Source organism: Procambarus clarkii, chromosome 56 (assembly GCF_040958095.1).
Source record: "Procambarus clarkii isolate CNS0578487 chromosome 56, FALCON_Pclarkii_2.0, whole genome shotgun sequence".
NCBI lineage: Eukaryota > Metazoa > Arthropoda > Malacostraca > Decapoda > Cambaridae > Procambarus > Procambarus clarkii.
The window spans coordinates 9,834,866-9,855,435 of NC_091205.1; the positions used below are offsets into that span (position 1 = coordinate 9,834,866).

The window sequence follows — 20,570 nt, forward strand, 5'->3', positions numbered from 1 at the left end:
GTGGCTGGTGTATGATGAGTTCAAACTAGTGATATCCTGGCTGACTAGCCTAGTATCACGATTATAATTATATAATCAATTTTCGACAATATACTAGTAATAATTGTGTATTGCCAATGTCAAATATATCTATGCATATTTTATTTCAATACCATAAGTCTTTGCCATGTATTTGTGGATATAAAGTGGAAATCTATCGAATAGCAGTAGTCTAAGGTAGTTTGGAAAAACACCCTTATATGCTTAATGTATGGAATGCTACATATTGTTGTATAGGACATAGGTATATTATGATGTAGAATGTACACATTTAGGTCTCCGATTTATTACTATCACGTATACTGTGAAATATCCATTTCATTATTGTTTATTGCATTGTCCTGACATTACCAACCAACTAACATTACGATGTCTAAAATACAAATAGCTGTACGGAAATATGAACGATGAAAGACAGGGGTAAGGTTGAAACAGGTAGAGCGGGGGGGAAGGGGAGGGGCTGACCTGATATTACAACTGTAAACTTGGCGGCAGTGTCTGGCAGGGGGAAGGGAGGGGGGGGGGTAAGGTGTCGTGTGGGGGAGGGGGAGGCCGGGTAATTAACGTCGTCTTGTGTATTCTGGGAATTCAGTTGCTTATATAGACATACTCGTTTCTAAGTAAGAATCCTACTTCAAAGAACACAGTCTAAAATATCTGTTTATGACCGTACAGTTTATTCTCGGTAAAGAAGGGAGCGGACTTTGCCCTGACTTTCAGATCTTAGAATAAGGAAATCTTAGGGGAAAAATTATTTTTCTCATAAGAAACCTTAAACTAAATCGGAAATTTATCAGGCAACCCGACACGCTAAACGGCCCATTGCCAAAAAAAAAAAAACGCCGTTTAGCGTGTCGTCCCGCTAAACCGTTATATTCTGGTACTGTGAGATGTATACCAGAGACAAGGTTTTGATACTTGAGTTATATAGATACTTTATATTGCCAGAAACACTATGCATATTAGTGGCTTTACGTATTGTACTAGCTCTATGTATAAATCCAACATTATGTTTGTAACTCGTCAATGTATATTTTTACCCGAATAAAAATTTTAATTTTGAATTGTATTCATGTACACTTATTCATAACAGCTGATCCGGTAACGTCTTTAAATCCTCCCTTAACCCCCTTTGCTTTCTGATCCCCAGCCAGTGTTACCATGTCTTGCTAATATGAATTCCCTGTTGACATTTATATATCATGATATAATCTTTAATGTATTGAAATATTGATATGTATTATTATGTAATGTGTATTATAATTTTTGTTTAGTTATATTATGAATTAGAGGTTATTTACCGAGAAATGTCTGCACATGAGCTTGGGATATTTGAAAGACGAGTCAACTGACTCGTAGATGTGGATACAGTGTCGCTCTCGGCCTGCTTGGTCCTTGGTGGTCTCTATTTTGAACTCCTCAGTCGGGTACATGTGTTGTCGCTCTCGTCCGGGTTGTGTGGCCTTGTTTGTGTTAATTGACTGCTAAGATATTTATTATGTTGCAGTAGTGTATACTATGGATCATTTCTACCGTTGTGCATTTATACCAGGTGGTAGGTGCTTTTATATGTAATAGTGAGGTGGGTACCTGAGGATCTTAAGTGATGCCATGGTGCTGTGTATGATATTGATTCCTCATACCTCATTTGTTAATGATTGCGACACAACCAAACTGTATTGGTGGTGTCGCATCCAATTAACAGCATAATAGGGGCTAGTGTCCCATTGCGCCAGGATAGAGCTTGGTGTCAGCTAGTGCTGATTGTATGCAGTTTTGAGACCTGTTTATGATCGTGTAAAGCTTTAAGAAGCTGGATAAAGTAAGTGTGCGAATTATAGAAATGGTGGTTTTTCTTAAGTAATGGTTTTATGCCCAGTAAACAGGAATATTTTTTGATAGCCTTTAACTCCCCTCCCCTACTGATATAGGCCAGGCTATCTTTTCCAGTGATGCTGTAGGTTCATTTCCCCATAACTATTGGAGGGACCATAACATACACCTCAGGGTGGAATGCTGTTCAATGTCTTTATGCACGAGTTAATAATTGACTTCCATACTACCACCTGACGAAACTTGTTGATTTTTGTATTTTTGTAAACTACTGCAAGCCCTGCTCGAGTCGCCTGGAACATTGAATGCTGTTTTATAGTCTAAGAAAGCCCAGAGCTCTTCACCCTACATATTCCCCCCCCCCCCCCCATAGAAAAAAAATCCTAACTTTACCAACAACCAAACTTTTAAACATGTTGGCAGCACAAGTACCTCGGAGTAGCTGTTAACAGTGTTGGTGCAAGCGACTTATCATAGGTCAGATAACTAACCACTGACATCACTCGCTGGTAACTTGTTTCAAATGCGCTACAATATTTTACGTGATTAGAGCAAGTTTATCATGCCTTAATATTTTTTTTTAAATGTGTTCTGGGAGGATCCAGTCCTCAGGGTCTTCAGGTTAGTCCTCTAGGATAACCTCTAAGTCTGAACTGTGTGTCTCAGGACTTCTGTTGTAGGGCAAGATGACGAAGTCTATGAGGAGGTCCTTCTAATGCAAAGTCACTTGTGTTCTCTACTCTTAACGGGTCCTCTGGGTCTGTTATATAGTGTTCATGCATCCTATACAGTTGTTTCCTGGAGAGGTGGTCGAGACGAACATTCACGGGCTTAACCTCACACTGGAGTTGGTCTGTTCGCACCGTGTTTTTTAAGGATACTTTCGCCGCGAATCGGAGCCCAGTTTTGCACCCCGTTGAATTTTCCTCATGTTGGTTCTATTAGCCAAGCTTAAGGGCGTGCATGGGTACTCTAAAGATGGTCTGATCATTTTTTACAGGTGCAGTTTAACGTGGGTGGGGGATTTGTCAAATCTGTATAATCTTGAGAGCTAACTCTTGGCTATTGCAGTTTATTGCAGTTTTTTCCAGTGATGTACTGTGTGCAATTCAAGAGCCGGTTGAAAGTGTAGCCTAGAACCGTGTTGTAATTTTGTATATGGGTTGTATATGGGTTGTCCACTTATGCGAACCCCTCACATTCTCTATGGAGTATGGCATGCAGCCAACAGTACTCATTCTGATCTTTTCCCGGGTTTGTTGTAATCCGCCATTTTCTCTCCCGTTCCGCCGTCAAAGTGAATTCACTATTAATCTTTCGCACTATAGTGGCAAACTTGGTTGTTCTTCCCCAACTCGCTTTAGATGTGTGTCACATCTGCAGATTGAGTGATGATGATGTGTGTATTTAGGTTTTGGGAGGTCGTTTACAAAGTTCAGTAGCACAGGGCTCAAACATGATCGCTGAGGAACACCAGATGTTGGGGTGAAGGTTTCTAGATTTCCCGTTGAAGTATGGCTTAACTTTATGTATCAAGAAGTTTCTGATCAGACGGAGGAAGGTCCAGTTTGAGCTGGTATGTTCGTTAGTTTGTACTCAAGACCGTCATGCCATAAGCTATTAAAGGCCTTGTGTACATCTTTTGTTGCAATCAGGTCCACCTGGTTTTATTGGCGAATGCTGGGCACTGCATCATAGATATTGATCGCATGTTGGGTCGAACGATGCCTCCTGAACCCAAATAGTCTTTCAGTATACAAGTGTGTGGTTGTTCCATATAATAGTTGAACCTGTTGCGCATTATCTTTTCAAAACATTTTAAGTGTTTGTAAGAGAAATGTCTAATTATCTAGGTGGCGTTTTTCTTTGGCTTAGGGAGTGAAGCTCTTCGCCCTCTTGAAAACTTCTGGGAAGTGTCCTGACGCTAAGATCGCCTTTAATACGTTCATGATAGATTGAAGGTAATTCCCTGGTAGGAGCTCTGTGTGTGTGTGTGTGTGTGTGTGTGTGTGTGTGTGTGTGTGTGTGTGTGTGTGTGTGTGTGTGTGTGTGTGTGTGTGTGTGTGTGTGTGTGTGTGTGTGTGTGTGTGTGTGTGTGTGTGTGTGTGTGTGTGTGTGTGTGTGTGTGTGTGTGTGTGTGTGTGTGTGTGTGTGTGTGTGTGTGTGTGTGTGTGTGTGTGTGTGTGTGTGTGTGTGTGTGTGTGTGTGTGTGTGTGTGTGTGTGTGTGTGTGTGTGTGTGTGTGTGTGTGTGTGTGTGTGTGTGTGTGTGTGTGTGTGTGTGTGTGTGTGTGTGTGTGTGTGTGTGTGTGTGTGTGTGTGTGTGTGTGTGTGTGTGTGTGTGTGTGTGTGTGTGTGTGTGTGTGTGTGTGTGTGTGTGTGTGTGTGTGTGTGTGTGTGTGTGTGTGTGTGTGTGTGTGTGTGTGTGTGTGTGTGTGTGTGTGTGTGTGTGTGTGTGTGTGTGTGTGTGTGTGTGTGTGTGTGTGTGTGTGTGTTACCCGTACACCCGAGAGGCCTGGGGCCTTGTTCCGGGTGCTCTTTATCACCTCCTGCCAGTTCAATTCTGGTGATCGGTGTAATCAGGGGGTGGTCCACCAGGGGGTTAGCCAGGTCAATATCAGGCATACTGATCCAGGAGTCTAGGTTGGCATTGGTCCAGTCATTTACTCACTTGAAGTGGGCGTTGTTAAAGGCTGTTGTTGGAGGCCGTTAGGGACCTTTACCAAACCAACCCCATTAGGTCTGCTTGTACTTTTAGGTCTTCAACATTTTCTGATTGTTCTTCCTCGTCCTCACCCAGATAAGTGTGTACGAGGGGGGAGTCGAGTTGGCGATCCAGTTATATTGGTGTACAATTATTTAATTTTTCTCCAGAAGGGCCTTGGGTCTCTTATATTGACTCGCCAGACTGACCAGATTCCTCAGATGTGCCGTCTGAATTATCCTAAGGGCAATAATGTCTCCAGGGACTGTAGGTGAAGCACCAGAATGTACCCGTCCGTTGGTGGCTTAAACAGGCCTGTTAGTACTTTACATTTTTCCCTAATTTCACTGGTTGGGGTGTATTTACTATGCGTTTTGGTGGTGGTTCTGAGGCATGGTACCACCGTTGCTTCTAATATGCGCACATGAATACCGGCAATGGCCAGGTCAATAGCTCGCGTAGACTGATGGTCCAACTACCACCATCAGGTAGGAAGATGGTAAGAACCCATTTCCATTGAATCTAGTCTGGGTCTAGGAGTTATACATCTGAATGGGCTGTTTGGAGTTGAGTTATGACTAGAATATGGTCGGTAAACCCTCCCACCCGGGGTCACACTGCAGTGGAACACGAGTCTTGTTAGTGAGGACAACGTCTGGTGTACCCCTAATGTTGCCTGCAATGTAGGTTTCGAAGTGGGGTGCCCTGGCAAGTGAAGTTCCTGGTCAGCACTGCATAGTACCATATTCTCCCCTTGTGGTCAGCTCTCGACGGCTGGCAGTTGTAAAGGGCTGGGTGCTGAGCGTTAAGGTCAGAGGCAATGATCGTTGGCTGGTTCCTGTTCAAGAGCCGGTTAAAGCGAATTCAAGGAAGGTAATTATGCCTGGAGGGTAATTAAGCTGTACAAATGATGAGGGTCCCCATGGCTGGTCAAGAATTCCAATGCAAGAATGCGATCACCTTCCACCAAGATAGTGCGATAGGAGAAGCCTCTATCACAATTGCGGTTCCATTGTGCACACCCCTGTTCAGTTCCACAATTGAATACCCCCCCCCCCCCTCCCCAAGAGGGAGATTGTGGGGGTTCTTTTTGCTTTCACGACTGCATTGCGTACGTCGCCAATGTACATGTGGCAGACGCTTCACGAAACTGTCGGAATTAGCAGAATAGAAAATACAAGAGCAACCGTACAGGGCCTGGGAGCAAGGTCGAGTTAGAGTCCTTGAGGGTCTCTTCTCAGACTAACCTCACCTGGTCCTGCTCCACGTTGGTCATTGGAATCTCCTCAATGATTTAACACTAAGGGACTCCTAGGGTCCTCATCACATTTATAGTTTAGTGAATTAGGCAACTTGGTGGTGTTGACACCTAGAGCTGAAGACTTGAGAAATTGATTGGCAGTGTTCAGAAGTGGTCAAACTGAAATACCGCATAAAGCTTAACAGTAGTTTATTACTAACTTAACCACTAATACAAAGGGTGCTTGATTTACTTTAGATTGGCGTCAGCAAAGCTATGGTTGCATTAGCGAGACTTTACGTCTGGCTAATCGACTCTTATCCACTTGTGGAGAAGCACCTAACTTAACACAGTTGACAGCCAATCATTAACACGCCAACCTAACTGCCGGTATGCAAAGGGATCACAAGAGTTCCGACCGGATACTCGGTAAATAATGATATGCAATCAACAACTACACTGTCAATGGTTGTTGACCCGGCGAGGAGTGAGGACCTGGTGTCGCTGCTGACGTGGCTTGTGTACCGTGTTATTGCTGAGGGGCCCTTGGGGCCGTGACGGTCTGCGATCATGGGGGAGCCTGTGCCCCGTGTCTCCAGGCAGGCCTCCATTGGCCTGGAGGTTTCTGGGATTGCTTCGTACCACGCTGTGGAGGTGGTAATGATTGATATGTTACGTGTCCAAGTGGAGTCTGTATGAGGTGTGCAGCTGCTCGCCGGCCGGCGGGCGATAGTCAAGTTCAACTTTCCGGCGATTTATCAAGATATCGTCACGCGTTATGATGGGCGCTCTTTCGATCTTCCTGGGGATGGTGGGTCGGTAACCCTATCCGACCGTTGTGGAGCCACGACGTATGTGGCTGTGCATGGGATGCCCTTTGAGTTCCCTGAGGATCTTCTACGTAGGTATTTTGCCCGGTTTGGGCGGGTTCTACATGTGAGGATGAATGCTGTCCCTACCGGGAGATGGGAGGGGGTTCCGTGTGGGACCCGCACTCTCGCCATGCGCCTCCGGGGTTCTGTGCCGTCCTCCATCATGCTGTTAGGGTTCCCGATTCGTGTTTTTCACGCAGGACAACCTCTGACTTTTTTCCGGTGCGGCCTGCCGGGTCACCTGGCCGCCGGGTGTGAGGAGCGCCGGGTCACCCCTGTCGACCTTTTCCAGGAGGAGGATTTTCCCCCGCTGTCGGCCCCGGACCTGTCTCCCCGTGATGGTCTGGATGTTGCTTCCCTGCTGGTTTCGACCCCGGTGTTGGATGGTGGTGTGGATGTTGACGTAGGGGTTGTGGCGGCCTCGCTCCCGTCACTGGCTTCCCCGCCTTCGACGTCCCTGCCCCTGTCCGCTCCGTCTCAGCCGCCCGTGCCTGCTCCGTCCCTAAATGTGGCGTCTCCTGTTCCTTAGGATGTTAGCGGCGGGGAGTCTCCTGTGGTGTGTGGTCCAGTGCCCCCGGTCGTGGAGGCTGCGGTTCTCAGGGGCCGGGCCTTGAAAGCGCGTCCATTGGAGTGTTCTACTGTGTTACGGGATGATGGGGGTGATAGCTTGGATGACCGGCAGCCTGTCTCCAAGCACTCGAGGCGGGTCCGGAGTGTCCCCCCCCCCCCCTTCGTGGGGTGCCTTGGGTGGAGGTGGAAGAATACGTTGTTCCGACGTCTCCTGTCGTGGTTGGCGGTGCTGTGGGGGGGCTCTGTGCTGCCTCCGGAATCGCCCCCTATACCTACTGCTGATGACTCCCCTCGGTGGGAGGTTGCTCCTGCCGCACGGGACCTCGCTGTGGTCTTACGGAAGGATGTGCGCCGAGATGCGTCTGCTCATCTGCTTGGTGGAGGGGGCCCCGACTTATCTGTGTCCTCTGCGGGTTCCCCTAGTGTACAGCCTCGTGTGAAGCCTCGTGAGAGGCCTCGTGAGAAGCCTCGTTCGCCGGTTGGTACGAAGCCCTATGCGGCGCCTGGCGAACCTGCCAGTGCCGATACCAGTGCGAAACAACCTAGTGTGGACCCCCTCCCTGTGCTCGCAGCCGGCGGGGGCGTGGTCCCTAAGTCACGGGTTTTGGACCTCGTTTGGGACGACCGGGTGCGTGAGGGCCCGTGGTGCTCGTCGACTATTTGGGTAACGAGGTTGAAGGGGTTTATTTATGGGGTGCCTGATTGGATGCCTCGGCCTTGTGCGTCTCCTGGTAGACAAGTGTCCGAGGACGTCCAGCTGATCTGGGAGGCGTACTGCTTGCGCTTCCCAGCCAAGGAGTTTCCAGACAAGTATCGTTAGCGCCTGTGTTTATTTGGGTACTCTATTTTCTTACCGTGTCTGCGGTTCTATGTCTGGTTTGGTTTCGCCCTGTTGGGCGGTGTGTTTGTGTACTTGTTCTGAGTGCACTTTTTTTGGCTGTGCTGTGTGTGTGTTGTGTTCTGATGCTTGTGTTGGTTCTAGGGCTGTTTGTGTGTGTGTGTTTGCCGGTTCCTGCGTGTTCCGGTTATGAACTTCCTGTCTGTCTTGGCTTGTAGTATTGCTTGTGTGGCCTTTCAGGCTGGCTTGTTCCTAGATTTGTATTATTTTGTACCATGTCATTCTGAGTTTTTTTGTTTCTGTTGTACGCTTTTTTTTTATGTTTTCTTTCTGTTCTCATGTTTCTTTGTGCTTTATGGATCACTGCTTGTACTGTTTTGACTAGCTGTTTTTGTGTGTAGTTCATGTACTTTCCTATGTATTTTTTTTTCTTTTTTTTTCTGTTATGTTGCTCTGTTATTTTATGTCTTTCAATGTTCTTTGTAATTCTATGCTTTACTGTTTATATGGTTGCATGTACGCTGTTTTACTTTGTTTTAACAATAAAAAGAAAAAAAAAACTACACTGTCAATGGGACAGGCAATAACATGCACAATAATATTATCACACACTAACTAAATGTGTGGTGTATGTGAAGCTCACATTCACGGACGAGTGAAATGCCGTGATACCCCACACAACCACGCATTCACCGTCGTTTCACCTGTAACAGGTATGAGAAGGCGAGAACTGTGGTTGATACCTCAGATCAACACAGACAATAAAACAATGACAAGATCTTGTACTTACAGATAAGGTACCTTTCCTTACTCACTCAGGCACATTTATACAAGCACTCGTAGGTGGCCTGATAGCTGGTTTCGCTCGTAGACACGGAGGGTACTTCCAGTAGGGCATACAGACACACGCACACACTTTTGGTACTGGTGGCGAGTAAGGGTGGTGACGTCACGTGCTACAGTGAGGGCGGCGGCGGCTGGCGGCTGCAGGTTATATGGTACCATGCACTACACTGTACACTGTGGTACAGGTACACTGTGGTACAGGTACACACATTACTTAGAGTGAACTAAGGCAGTGCCGCCCCCTAAGTCAGTCACAACGATCTTTGTCACCAGGGGTTACCTGATACCAGTCTGTTTCGCTCTGGAGATTTGTCACTTTAGGCTTCTGAACAATATATTCACACTCGTGATTCTGGGCGAGTGTGTGGTATATCGCCAAGACGCTGAGTTAACTTGATGGTGAGGAATGGACGGTGTTCAGTCTAGTGGGCGATAGACAGAACAGCTACCCGTCCTCTATGCAAAAGTTCCCTCACGAGAATACTTTTGCCTGAAACTCAGAGCATCTTGTGGGGCACAACACAAAAGAGTTACAATTTGACCAATAGCATTGCAGCAAATGGGTGGGAACCAATAATAAAGACCGTTCGATGATCAGTAGCAGGAGTGACGTCATGAACACGTCATAGCTGTTATTTTCCATCGCGCCAGTTGACCCCAGAGGTCAGACGGTCGTTGGCGTCTCTCCCCTCTCACGCTCCGCACCGGCCAATGTACTCATTGACCCTTGGTGGCAAGTATGCTTAACTCCCTGTATCTACTTCCTGCCTGGACATACGGCGGCCTCCGTATTATGAAAGTGTTCATGGTTAAGTGGGCATTCTGGAGATACCCAACATGCCAGGTCACTATCCAGGGTTAACAGAAATAGGACCTTGTGCACGAAGTCGGTGCACTGTGCACTGCAATGAGCCTTTCCAGTCAGCTGTGGGAGAATCTTGGGAGACATGCTCCCACATCGATATGTTGGTCGGGTTGGGCTTCATTGAGGAGAATTATGTCAGGGTTGTGGTTGCTCTCCTCTAATGATACCTCAAATGAGAGGTATCTAAAAAAAAGTCTTTGCATTAAAGTTACTTTCATTATTGCGACAGACTTTCTTGACGATGCTGCTATCGTTTTGCCTGGAACTGGTTCGAGCTGACATTTATGGAGGTCACGGCTCTACCAGGGTTCCACTGGAGAACTAAGAACACTTCTCTCAGAAATTAGGGTTTCACCTGGACTAGAACCTATTTCCACGCAACCAATCCTCAGACAAGTCCATTCCATGCAGAGATCGACCCCCAAAGGTGCATTTATCAATTTTAACATGCTCTTCATTCAAAATACGAATGTTTTCAAATAGAAATTAATAATGTTATATATTAACATACTGTTCATATATAGGCATTGGTTAGGTGTTTAGGTTCTGTTGGCGATTATTTGTATGTTTTAGTACATGGGTGAAGCATTTACAGTGTTATGGTTTGAACAGAAGTCGTCAGCGAAGCACTTGTTCCAGAAGTATTCGAACGTCATCAGTTATGAGTGGTATGTAAATCGTTTTTTCATTAATAAATAAGGGGTTTGGAGGGTGCATGGAATGGACTTTGGCATTTATTTACGAGGATGGGTTGTTCCACATCAACGGTCTTATTAGACTCCAAAGATAACCTGGAGTCGATGTCTTCATGTCGAAGGTCTGGAGATAGTTCAGGAAAGGCTCCCTGGTTCTCTACAGGGGTTTCCCCCCTTGTTGGTTGCCATTATCCAGGGTGGTTTGGTGTGGATGGGGCAGTCTGGCTGAGAGAGGGATCGCATTGGTAGGAGGCTGTGTGTGGATGGTTGGTAGGTGCTGGGGAGCGGATTGGTCTGGTTGTTTATTTGGAAGTGGGCTTAAAACTACGAGTATGTGCACGTGGATGTCCAGTCTTATGAGTAGCGTGAAGAGCATCCAGGGTGGTGGGAGTGCTTGTGGACCCAGTTTCAGGGATGACGAAGGAGGGGAGGGGGGGGAGGACCTCGTTTCTTGGTAGGATGTTTTAGCCAGGTATTGAACTGGGTCAATGAGGGTGTAAATGGCGTGCGAGACGAATTATGGGAAGGTTGTCATCACATAGTGCATTCATAATGATGAGTGACAATGTCCCCCATTCGCGGCCTCCTTGGCCATTGCAATAAGTTCGGATGACGAGCCAGACTGATTAGGAGGTTGTTGGGAATGAGGTGGAGGCAGGTGGGCCTGGTTGGCAGATTGTCCCTGTTGCTGGGCGGACGAGATTGTAGCACGACTGGGTACCTAAGTGGGATTAGGCTGTGTGTTGGCGGTACGTCTGTTGGGCGATTGACTAACATTAAGCCAACCAGGTGGCGACACGGGCATGAACAGCCCATAAGCTGTAGATTTTATTTTTAGTGAATGTACACCGTGTGCCGAGGTTGAATTCATATCGTCAGGCTGCTATCGCGGGGGAAGATACTGCTTGACAGTGTTAATGAGGGTGACCAGCTGCTGGACCTTTTCTAACCAGATGAATGGCAGTGTTGATGGCTTCAGGGTGGTTACTGCAAGAGTCAGGGACTAAAGCTTTTCTAAGGTCGTTGGTTGCTTGACATTCCAGGAGATAGTGAAGTAGTGGCTTTTCTGCAACTGTTTGGCAGAAGATGAATTCCCTCTGTCTGCATTCACCAATCTCCCAGTTGCATCTGTATCCTAGATGTAGTCTATATAACCGTACCATTATTTCCCTGTGGATTCCTTTTGGGATGTTTAACCTTTCTAACTTGGTGGCCTGAAGGTACCATATTGCAGACTGCGAACCTTCTGATATTCTCTGGTGTTGATGGGCTTTGATATGGCGAGAGGTTTTTGGTGATGTTTTTTATGTTCTCTAAGCTGGGTTGGATTGCTTTATGTATCACTGGATGACGAGTTGCCAATTTAGCAATTTCATCGGCTCATAATGGGATTCCAACATGGGATGGGATCCAGTTTATAGTTATGTCGAATCTTTTGCCTTTAGCTACTGCTCCAAGATACAAAATGGTGCTAATTATAGCCACGTTGTCTTATCAGTGTTTTTTTCCTAATATGCGAGGTGCAGCTTTTGAGTCTGATTGCATTCTGTGTTTTGTGCAATCACATATTCGATTGCCCGTTGTATGGCAAATAGCTTAGTTTGGGTTGATACTGGTCCTCCCCGTCTCCAATATGCCTGTTCGCTGCCCATGCAAAGAACAGCGCCAGCACACTCATTCTATGTCTACCGATCCGTCTGTGAAGATGTGGGTGACTCCTGCTACTGCAATGCTGCTCATTTGCTTTTCTATGATGCACCTTAGGATTGTTTTATTATAGGCAGCCATTTTCATCGGAAGACCTTCCATTACTACAGTATGTAGACGGTAGGCTCCTCCCACGGTGGAGAACAGGTGTAGTTTGGGTGTGGTTGATCCCCTACTCTATCAAGGATCATGCATTTTAATTGTTGTCTGTTCAGGACTTTCCCCGCTCTGGCAACCCAAGAGTTTCCGTTGTTTTGGCCAAGTCGAACCACCAAGGCCTGTCGTACCGGACTAGATCAGGGGACAATTATCTTACTGATAATTGTAGCTGTTCTTTGCTATTTTCTTTCTTGTAGAGAGGGCAAACCCGTTTCCAGTCTTAAGAGTTTCAAGCCTGGTCCACATCGGAGCTCCCAGGGCAACTCTCATAGCAATGTTTTGGTCAACTTTAAGCTGTTTCCACTCTTGTTGTGATAGGCTTGTGAGTGCAGGTGCGGCATAGTCGGTCACTGACCAGACTGCCTGTACAGAGTATTTGCAAAGGACTTGCAGATTGGCTCCTCCAGAGAGGGAGGTTAGCTACCCGAGGATTGCCATCCTGGCTGCAGTTCTCAAGTAAGAGGCCTCAGCATTAAAATTGTGATTGTGCAAGTATTTTTAGGGCCTGGTATGTGTCCACCCATTCAATTGGTTGACCATGTACTCGGAGTTGGATGTTGGGCTTCACTATTTTTATGGGCATGGCTTTTGTCTTTGTGGGGTTGAGTTTGATACCAATCTGCTTTGCCTCTTCACTGATGCAGTCTAAGCATTTGGATGCAAAGCGTACCGCATCCCTTCTTTTTATGATGCTAAAGGCGTTCGCGTAAGTTAGCAGCCTGCAGTGTAGTGTTGTGGGAGTTTCAGCCACATTCTTTCCAATAGACAGTTTAAGAGAAGGTGTCCGAGAATGCCTCCTTGCAGTTTACTATTTTCATGTCTTTGTATTCAGAGACTGTGCCGTGAAGTTTTACTCTTTTTTTTCTGTTCATGAGAGTTTTTGGTCCAGGAGAGCAGGTTGTCTTTGACCTCTGTCGAAAAGGCAGCAGAGTATAGCTGGGGCACTAGCCAGTTCAAAGGCTTTCTCGAATTCCAGGAATATCAGCATTCCTGGTCTGACATTCAAGTGGGCTAACAGTTGTAATACATCCCACTGTGCCAACACCTCTTCTATAGGCACACATCCTGGTGCAGTTTAGGCATATTCCATTTAAGTCTGTTGAGTGCCATTCTGTCAGCCGTCTTTGCTGCACAGCTTTGAAGCAAGACCGGCCTTTGATTAACTGGATCTTTAGGTTTTGGGATCGGCACTGTCATCCCTATTCCAAGCTGTAAGTCTAATTTGAGAAGTCCAGGCTAAATTCATTAACTTAAAGGTATGCAGCATCTTCCTCTGGGCTGAGGTTTCTAATCATTGTATAGGTTATTTTGTAGTCTCAGGAGGATGTATCTTTGGAGTTTTTCTTAGCCCGATTCAGCTCGTCCTGTGTGGAAAGGGGTATTAGTGTCAGACTTCTGCACATGCTGTAAGGATTCTGTGCCACCTTTCTTCTAATCCTGCCTGCACTGCTAATACATCTGGTGGAAGCTGATTACTGGCTGCTGCTTTCTGAAAACCTAGTTGCCAGTACTTCTGTTTCCTGATCCTTAGAGTGTGGGGCTTTAAGTGTTTTACTTCCTTCAGTGTGGTGGATTTGCTGTCACATCTCCAAGAGAGGTGTATTCATTCAGATGTGAACACCATTCCAGCCACTTTTGTTCTTTTATTGTCCTGGTCTCTTGATGCACGTGTTCCTTGACCTCGCAAAGTAAGGTCCTGTTGCAGTCACTTTGCTGCTCTTTGTATAGCTTCCTTGTTCTTTTGAGTCCGAGTTCTTTGACACGTTTGCAATAATACCAATATTCTTTGTGGTGTCTGATGGACTTTTTTCAGTGGAATTGAGTGATTAGCTGCACTTTAAATTGCTTTAACAAAATCTTGTTTTGCTTGATTAATGTCTTTATGAACATCAGTTTCTATGCCACTCTGAAATGAGGTTTGAAATCGTCCCATTTTGCTAAAGCAAAGTTCCAGGCTTCTGATGGAAGGGGGAGGTGGGGTGGATAGATCCATTTTTTGATCAATTTGAACCTCATAGTGGTCGCTTGTGAGTGTGGGCACAACTGACACTTGCTGCATATCTTGGGGAGGCCGAACGAAGGTAATGTCTAATCTTCCTCCCTGGATGTGGGTGGGCTCATTCTTGTTTAGGATTCAGATTTCTGGTAGCTGGTCTATAAGATGTGCAATGCAAGTGCCGGCCTCGTTTGTTGTATTCGAGCCCAGTGTCAAACGATGATGGGCATTGAAATCACCACAAATTATTGTGTTGGAGGTGGTCGCACATCCAAATAAGACCGAGAGATCCATTACCAGCACGTGGAGACCCATAAACATTAAACTCTTCAAGTTTGTCGTGTCTTAGCTCAATGGATACTCCCATCACCTCTGTCCCTGGACCACAATTGGGTGGGCTGGTTATGAGCTTGGCAATCAGGTCACATTTCACATAGATGGCACATCCCCTGGACTGCCCATTGACCCCATGGAAGGAAGAAGCCTCGATCCCCTGAGATTTTAGGATTTAATCCGACTCGAAACAAGCTCTATTGTAATATCAGATGTCTTTGCCTATGGTTGCTGCTACGCATTGAAAGTCTTGCAATTTTGTGCACAGTCCTTGCGCATTCCATTGAAGGATCTTTAGTCCTCTAGGTCATTGGAACTTGCCGATATTACCATGGTATCCATGGAGTCAGATGAACTCACCATGGAAGTTGAAATTGGAGTCTAGGATCTTCGTGTACTTAAAAATGACTAGGTCGCTTTAAAAATTACTGAACTACCTGTTTTAGGAGTGTGTTTACTGCACTGCATTCTTGAAGGTGGGGGATGTTTTTTCGACTATCTTGTGCTTGTCTTTCTAATCTGGGTTGCTTGATACCGTGTTTCAACAGCAAACTTCCGACCAATTCCGTGACGAAGTCCAGAGGTATTTGCCAGAGGGTGTCCAGTTGTGTGGGAGCACTACTTCTGTGCTGGTTTGGGGCCTGTTTACTCTTTGGACCTTATCGGTGGAGTCTTTTGGGAGCTTGGCTGCTGAAGGTGGGGGGGGAACAGGAATTGGGTCATGTGGGGGGCAGGGTTGACCCATGCGTTTGTGTCTGGCTGTGAGGCCGGTCTAAAGTTTACTTTCCGACTTGCACGTTCCTTGTCCATTTGTTTATTTCTTTCCTCCTCTTGCAAAGTTGGGAAATTGATGTGCGCGCCTCATTGCAAATGACGCATAGTTTACTGTTTGGGTTGGGACAGTAATTGTGGCCCCCAGCACATATGGTGCACTTCTAGTTGGCTAGGACAATCTTCAGTGGTGTGTTCGTACTGGAAGCACTTAAAACGACGTATTGGGCAATGCCTCTCCAGGGACATTCATTCAGAAGCCAATTTGATGCCAGAGGCGGAGATGCCTGTTGAGAGTACAGGTTAGACCCTAGAGTTAATTTCAGCGTGTGGTGTGATTCGGTCCCCTTAAAGATTATGCGAGTATCCAATGTTGAGATCACCATTCTTCTCCTCGACCTCAGCCGTTATTCCTGCTTTGGAGTGATTATAAATGATGGAAGGAACCCGAGCAATGAAGCTCCTCTTCAGAGCTTGAAGCCCATTTGGTGGGTGCATGGCAAGTCCCTGGTCTCATTTTTTCCTCTACATCCAGCAGTCGGTAACTGATGCAGGTTCACATTATGTACCCACAGGACAACTGTCCTATTGTGGAAGACATAACTGAACATTGTTGCTTGGTTGACCACCTCGAGAATCTTTTTCCGGACGTCTCATAGGGTAGGAAGAGTCGGTAAGTCTGACTGGTAGCCATGGTCCCAAGGTACGAGGCTGGACTGAAACAAAGGTATAAATCCATGTCTGTACAGGTCCCAGGGTCGAAGTATTCTGTGTCGAAATCTATGGCAATGGATAAATGGCTAGTTAGTAAAAAAAATATCAGCTTGTAAAGCTTGATCCATAACGACAGCCTAACCATGCCATAATGGTAAAACGGTTACCCCGACTCTGCTTTGCCCGATTGGCTGTGATGGGGCGGGTGGGCCGGTTGGCTCAGTGATGGCGGTTTGTGGGGCGCCTCTCCTGCCGGTTGTTGGACATTAATTTGAAGTTTTCTTCTTTGTTGTTGATTAACTTATTCCTTTATGTCTGATGTATGAAGACATTTGTGACCAAATACAGACAACCACATGGGTCTAATCGACGATGGGAGGTCTGTATGCTCTGAACGTGAGGAGCAACTGACAAACACGTCCTCTCCCGACGGTTGCTGGTCGCAAACTCCGAGGATCGAGGATCTGTTGCCTACTAGAGACCCATACAAGTCAGTGCAACTATTTGCAATATGGACATTGTGTGTGTGTGTGTGTGTGTGTAGCATTTCTTAGACATTTTGTTCCTAAGACACTAATGACTAGTGCTAACATACCAAATCACACCCTATGATAAATGGTAGAGTAAAAATACTCCCATCACCAACGACGGTAATTAAGATTTCTCTTACTAAAGCCGCCACACTTAAATTATCTATCAACAATTTAAGATTTCACGTGCATCGTTTCCACCGATGTCTTGATCCAGTTGTCAACAGATGGAGTGCAGCAGCCTGTATGCTTTGTATACTCACCCAGACTGTCAGCATCAGGTTAGACTGGTTGAACTACAATTAGCTGCCAGTATATTGATCACCACCAGACGAATACTTGAGATCCAAAATCTGCTCTTCAAGCACTTAAAACTTGGGTACATCGACAGAAGGCTCTTCCCAAAAATATTTTTATATAAATTGCTCGCTGCACAGAATAAAAGTTTTAAAATCTCAAAGTATAACCCGTGATATATTGCAGCCAAATTAGCAAGACACGGTGATGAAGTTTACATATCAAAGTACCCCCATCCCTGTTGAGGATAATGTTCCCAACACAAGTCTGATAGAGAAATTACCGACTACCAAGAGCCCGAAAGCATTAGTATAAAATTATTACAAGTGTAGTATCAGGTTTGGCTACATGTATAGCTCCAACCTGATCTGGTTGACCGGATCAGGTTGGCTTCCTTTACCCGTGGTAAGCGGCTACAGCCTAGTTTCCCCAGTCCTGAGATTGGGAGATTATGTGCGAACTGAGCACGAACTGAATCATGATCTAGCATTACTGGATGTTCAGTCAGATCTTTCACACCTTTCAACAAGAGTGACCTGAAACTTTGCAACCTGTCAACTCTCAATATATCATAAACACCCAAGTGAGTAGGTTACTCAACACACGCAGATGGACCTAAATATTTAAAAAAAATTGTTTAAGTATAGAACTTTAACCAAACAAAACATAACTACCATACCTGCAATACTCTTAGAAGCCAAATGCCTTACTGAAGGCTTTCAGAACTCCACATAAACCGAACTGTTGCACCGTCGCACATACCTGAAAATAAAGATTAAATTAAGAATTACTTTCCATGCCAGCCCGTTCCGTTCCTGTGGGTACTTAACTAGCAAATCCCTTTGAATATATTATTTCAAATTCAATTTTGCTATGAGCTCTATTTCATAGCCTTATCTAATTCTAGCTATGGGATATTTTAATACACGATCCTAGTCTTGTCTTTATATGAACAGAATGAGAAAATAAGCCAATAAAAGCTTATTCTTCATTCTTAGCCGAATATAAAGTTTTTTTACTTCGGTCCTTAAGTAACTGCACGGCATTATCCAAGTTTAAGTGTTATTCAGAGTTTCAAGATGTTAAGTCTTCATAGGGCTAACCGATAGAAAAACCTACTAACATTATAAGGCTTGTTTCACTGGTATTTTAACTCCAATAATTATACGACTAGAGTTCAGAAACACCGACTAATCTTTAAGGACGATTACTTTCACCACCATAGCTGCCGCAACCCATCCTGGGTGGCCGCACAAGGTTTCTACTGCTTCGTCTTATAAGAAAAAAAAAAAAAAAAAAAAAAAAGAAGGTACCACGAGTTCTAGCAGTGCTTCAAGTGCTACAAGCTCTCCCACCAAGTGTCAGCACCCTGTCCAGAAGTGCAGCCTGTGCACACTGGACCATCACTACTCCATATGCAAGGCAATAACCCATCGCTGTTTGCTCTGCTATGGCAATCGCCCCCACCATTTCCTACCGCTGCCCCCGCAGACAGAAGCATCTAGGCCCAGGGTGAAGCCAAGGGAAACAACCCTTCTCCGTCCACGATCAAAGCCCCAGGCGCTCAACCCACCACCTCAGCCCTCACCAACCGACGAGAAGACTTTCCAGTCTTGCCAAACAGTGGCTCCTCACGGCCCGGGCCTCCCACCAGGTGACCCAGCCTTTACAATGGGGACTCATAGGCTCCTTTGCAGCCCCTGCGTCACGTGCAGGCATTATTTCTGGTCTTATTAGGCTCACGGAGAAGCTTGCTGGACCAGACAACCACCGATTTTGTCGGTGAACTGAACGCAATATACCTAGCCAGTGGCCTGGACCCAATCATAATCCCTGGCGCAAGTCTCACTGCCTCCACTACCACTCCGGAGACTATCACAAGGATGACGAGGTCTATTTCAACACTCCAGAACCACTCAAGACCTGGGCGGCACATGAATTTCCCTCTCCAGCTACCAACTCTCCTACCATCACAGCACCCGCGCTAGCAGACAATGTCTATAAATGCTAACAACTCCAAAAATGCTCCTGAAATAGCTTCTACCAACAATACACGACACCTCAGGCTACCTCAGGCTGCGAGACGAAAGACGAAAACACCAATTACGGATGTCATGGATTCCTCAGACGAGGGAATCTTGGTAGGAGCTCCTCCGCAGCACCACAAATACGACACGTACTCTGCATAAGACGACCCTATGGAGGCCACCAAACTCCAACGACAGCATGGCTCAGCCAAAGTCTCAAAGAAAAATCGGAAGACTTAGGTCTACACTACCCCCACCAGCAGTAACTGTTACAGCCAGACCTCCGGGAGGTGAAATCTACCATTAGGACACCCACGCATTCCCTCATCTCAAGATAATACCCAGATAATGGCTACAAAAAGCCTCCATTTACGGGCTCACCATAGGCTGTGCTACTTTGAACATTTTGTTCAGAATAGCCAAATCTAAAACAACAACCATGTATACGTGAGGTGGGCTGTAAATATTGCCACACACCACCACCATTATTTTGTTATCCAATAATGTGGTCCACCGAGTCTGCCCACTCACGGCCCGGGCCTCATTTATTATGAGAACAAATCCTCTGGACAACCCGAGAAGTGTAGGAACGTCCAGTTTAAAACCAAAAACAAGCGAACTGTTCTATGAACTTGGCTACCCTGAAATGCAACTTTAAACAAATCTAATAAATTTAAAAAATTCTTGTAGATAAATAAACATTTCATTGATCATGGATATTTAATTTTAGCTTTAAAGTTAAATTTTACCGATAAAAATATAAAAATCGCAACTAACAAACCAAAGAAACAATCGCCTAAAATAACAACGAACCACCATTTACTTGCCTCAAGATGAAGCAAAAGTCCATTCTCCAGACTATCAACACCCAATGTGCAGCCAGCAGAACGCCCCCTCCTGCCACCACCGTGGTCCTCGCCACACTGATGGCCCGCGCTAGTTGCCCAGCACCGACTGATGCACAAACTGCCTCTGACGTCACTGATCACCTTTAATGCCCTCATTAGGCTTTGTATAATACAAATAACTTCGAAGCAAAGTAATTAATATTATATTACTAAAGATGTTATTCCTATTAAGCACGAATATACAAGAGTAGGTCTTTGAGCAACAGTTATATATTCCAGATATTTTGCTGTATTTTGAGGTCAACAGCACTGTTCACTGGGAACCTGCGAAACCTCACCTGACTGAGTCAACTGCATCCGTGAACCTCTTACACGCCTTCACCGGCAAGTTTTAATTGATAATTGTTATTTTGATTTAACTACACTTAGCGCACGTATAATATGATCAGATAATCTGTAGTATCAAACCCCATTTTTCTATATACAGTATATTAAAATATATTTTCGGCTGTTGCTCATTTAATGGAGAGAAAAAAGAATTCAGAGATAATTCTGTGACCAATGTTCAAGAGATGTGTAATATTAACTTCAGAATGATCAGCTGTCAGAAATCTTAACCAACTGTCTAAAGTTTACTTACTGCAGGCGGAGCATAAACATAATGGTCAGCTTGTCAGTGGCGCCCATT

At 45.5% G+C, this 20,570-nt stretch overlaps 1 protein-coding gene across 7 annotated transcripts in view; it reads right to left on the reverse strand.

Moving 5' to 3' along the window:
- The window catches only part of LOC138353075 (heat shock protein 75 kDa, mitochondrial-like), a 194,666-nt gene extending 174,471 nt beyond the window's left edge, over nt 1–20,195 (reverse strand). For 2 of the 7 annotated variants that reach the window (XM_069305717.1, XM_069305716.1), the window contains exon 1: nt 19,862–20,195. In XM_069305717.1, the coding sequence (XP_069161818.1) occupies nt 19,862–19,884 (23 nt within the window). In that variant the 5' untranslated portion in view covers nt 19,885–20,195. The remainder of the gene's footprint in view (nt 1–19,861) is intronic. The other 5 variants (XM_069305720.1, XM_069305721.1, XM_069305718.1 and 2 more) reach the window with 5 other exon arrangements.
- Between the last annotated feature and the right edge of the window lie 375 nt (nt 20,196–20,570).